The 2,832-nt window shown below is 44.1% G+C and overlaps 1 protein-coding gene across 1 annotated transcript; it reads left to right on the top strand.

Moving 5' to 3' along the window:
• The first annotated feature begins 474 nt into the window (after positions 1–474).
• c1ql2 (complement component 1, q subcomponent-like 2) lies at positions 475–2,427 on the top strand. The gene is made up of 2 exons (XM_036541351.1): positions 475–1,322; positions 2,022–2,427. Exons 1-2 carry the CDS (start codon positions 744–746, stop codon positions 2,199–2,201), a joined length of 759 nt encoding a protein of 252 aa, XP_036397244.1. The 5' UTR covers positions 475–743; the 3' UTR covers positions 2,202–2,427.
• Positions 2,428–2,832: the final 405 nt, after the last annotated feature.

Raw genomic sequence — 2,832 nt, 5'->3', positions numbered from 1 at the left:
GACAGCGCGGCTCCAGCATCCCGCTGTCAGCACGTGGAGGAGCACCTCCAGGCAGTCTGACGCACTCGACTGAAATTTCCAGTGAGAAACAAAACTGTGTTGATAACGTTATTGTTCTCATAAAACAAAGTTAAGAAATACTTCTTAAAAACGCACATATCTTTTCTGAATATCGTCAAGATGACATATTTCAGAACAGACAATGAAAAAGACCCACCCTTGAACGAGAGGGTTTAAGTATTCATAATGCTCTCTGTTTCAATATTCTCTTAGGTGTAATGCTGAAGGATTTGTAATTCATACATAAAGATAGCATGATTATTGTTTCAATCTTAATCCAAATTGCAACTGGCTTTGCCCTGAATTCGTTACGTCAGCGCCTCCCCCCCCCCCCCCCCCCCCCCCTGTTGCAGACGGGCCAGCATCGCTCGGAGGGTTCTGTGCTCAGCTCCGAATCCAGCGCGCGCCCAGCCATGCCAAGATGAATATTTCTTACGTTTGCTCTCTGAAGCGTAGTGATAGTGGCATCGTTTAAACTGCCTTAGGTGAACAAGGCTCGAGGTTAAAACAAATTTGTTTTACTGGAAGAAGGAGTGATCCCTTTCGACCACTTTCTTTCTGCTGGGATTTTTAGAAGCACATAACCTTCCACCATTACTTCCCAAAGCAAAGCGGACTTTTTAGGGCTTGCTTCTCGGATTTTCCAGAGGAAGCGACTCGTTGCTGCTGTTGTGGGCATCGTCATGGTGTTGGCTCTCATCATAGCAATACCGCTGCTGGTCCAAACTTCGAAGACGTCGGCTCATTATGAGATGATGGGCACCTGCCGAATGATATGTGATCCCTACAATCCGAAGCCCAGCGCTACTGCCATGGAAGTCATGCAGGACCTTAGTGCCATCCCGCCTCCGTTTGTTCAAGGGACTAAAGGCGAACCGGGGAGACCGGGGAAACCCGGACCGAGAGGTCCGCCGGGAGAACCAGGTCCGCCTGGACCAAAGGGACCACCTGGAGAAAAAGGAGAGTCGGGGAAACCAGGTTTTCCTGGGCTGACCTCGGGGACAGCGAGGACCGAAACGGGGGACGTCAGTGCAGCAGTCGGCGGCACAAAGATCGCATTTTATGTCGGTCTCAAGAACCCTCATGAAGGATACGAGGTTCTTAAGTTCGACGACGTGGTGACGAACCTCGGTAACCAGTACGACCCGTCCACTGGCAAGTTCACGTGCCAGGTGTCCGGGATATATTTCTTTACATACCATGTGCTGATGCGAGGAGGCGACGGTACGAGTATGTGGGCAGACCTCTGTAAAAACGGACAGGTAATTGTAGAATTCTTGTTCTACGATGTTTTCATATATATGGATAGATGTGAATAGTGGTAGAATAATGATGGAATAGTGAACGTGAAATTAAGTTAAATTTGATGGTGAAGAGCTAGCGATTGGACGCGAATGTTCTCTACGCAGGATATGGGAGTGTGAGTTTTGACATTTTAAAGAAATGTCAAAATTCATAAAAAAAAATTAAAAATGGGCTGCATAAATATAAAACACCGAAATACGCACTATTCGGTTTAGGAAAAGCGCCAGTATCACGCAGGTACATCTGTTGAATGAGCAGTAAAAGTCTGTCCAGACTGTGAATTAATAAGGTTACAAAACTTCATCCGCCAGGGAAGCTGGGCTAATTCCTTTTTAGGTGTGTGTCAAGGAGAGAATTTATCACTGATTTTGTGGTCACCTTAATCTAGAATTGCCACTGCTTGCTTCTTTGTACTTTTGCTTCACGTTACTTTGAAAACGCATCAGCGATCTGAAGTCCGTTTCCCAGCACGAGATAATCTGCTCAATGGGTGCTCCACTGCCCTGCAATCACAGTACATATGAACAGCAGGGACGCAAATGTAGCCTACCTAACTTCGCTGGCGCACATGGAGTCACGAAGTTACGGGCAAACATCAAAAATCGCTGACATATTTGGGAACCGTGAGTTTTAACGACTTGTGTTTGGTACCACAGGTCCGAGCTAGTGCCATCGCCCAAGATGCGGATCAGAACTATGATTACGCAAGTAACAGCGTGGTCCTGCACCTGGACTCCGGCGACGAGATCTACGTCAAACTGGACGGCGGCAAAGCGCACGGGGGCAACAACAACAAGTACAGCACCTTTTCTGGTTTCATTTTGTATCCCGACTAAACAGCCACACAATGTCGTCGTGACTCTTCCAGTTTAGAGCAACTGTCCCCGAACAGGGATCCTGTAAACTATAATGCGTCGTGTTCATTTTCGTTGTGTGGAGAGGAAGAAATCACACCCGTCTTTCTTACCCACTAAATAACCGTTATACAGAAGACATAGCCGTTTGAGATAATTTTGTTTGAATGTGATCATGTTTGCTTGGCTCGTCTGTGGTGTATTTGATAAGTGTATATAGGCTAAATAAATATATGAAGATATGTGTATTAAAAAGAAACATCAGACTAAAATAGAAGTAAGAAGATAAATGACAAAGACCAATGATTAATGTCATTCCAGGGTCCAAATGTTAATGAAACGATATATGTTATATATGTTCTTTTATTTCACTATACGATGTCCTCAACAAATGAAGTATTTCAATAAATATTATGTTTTTTAATAAGGTTCTGTCGAGTCAATTCCCTGCAGGCAAACAGCAATGTCGTAGTTATCTGAAATAATGAAAATTTCAGATGTGTATTTAAACATTTTTTTTCAGCGAATAGCGAAAAATAGAAGAATCTTAAACTAAGTGCTGTTTTACAGTCTGAACACATTTTTAACGGTGTTTGTACTATTAGCCTATGTA

The sequence above is a fragment of the Megalops cyprinoides genome, chromosome 11, assembly GCF_013368585.1.
Source record: "Megalops cyprinoides isolate fMegCyp1 chromosome 11, fMegCyp1.pri, whole genome shotgun sequence".
Classification (NCBI taxonomy): domain Eukaryota; kingdom Metazoa; phylum Chordata; class Actinopteri; order Elopiformes; family Megalopidae; genus Megalops; species Megalops cyprinoides.
Note: the sequence above shows the minus strand (reverse complement) of the source record. Positions and strands in the feature narration are given on the sequence as shown.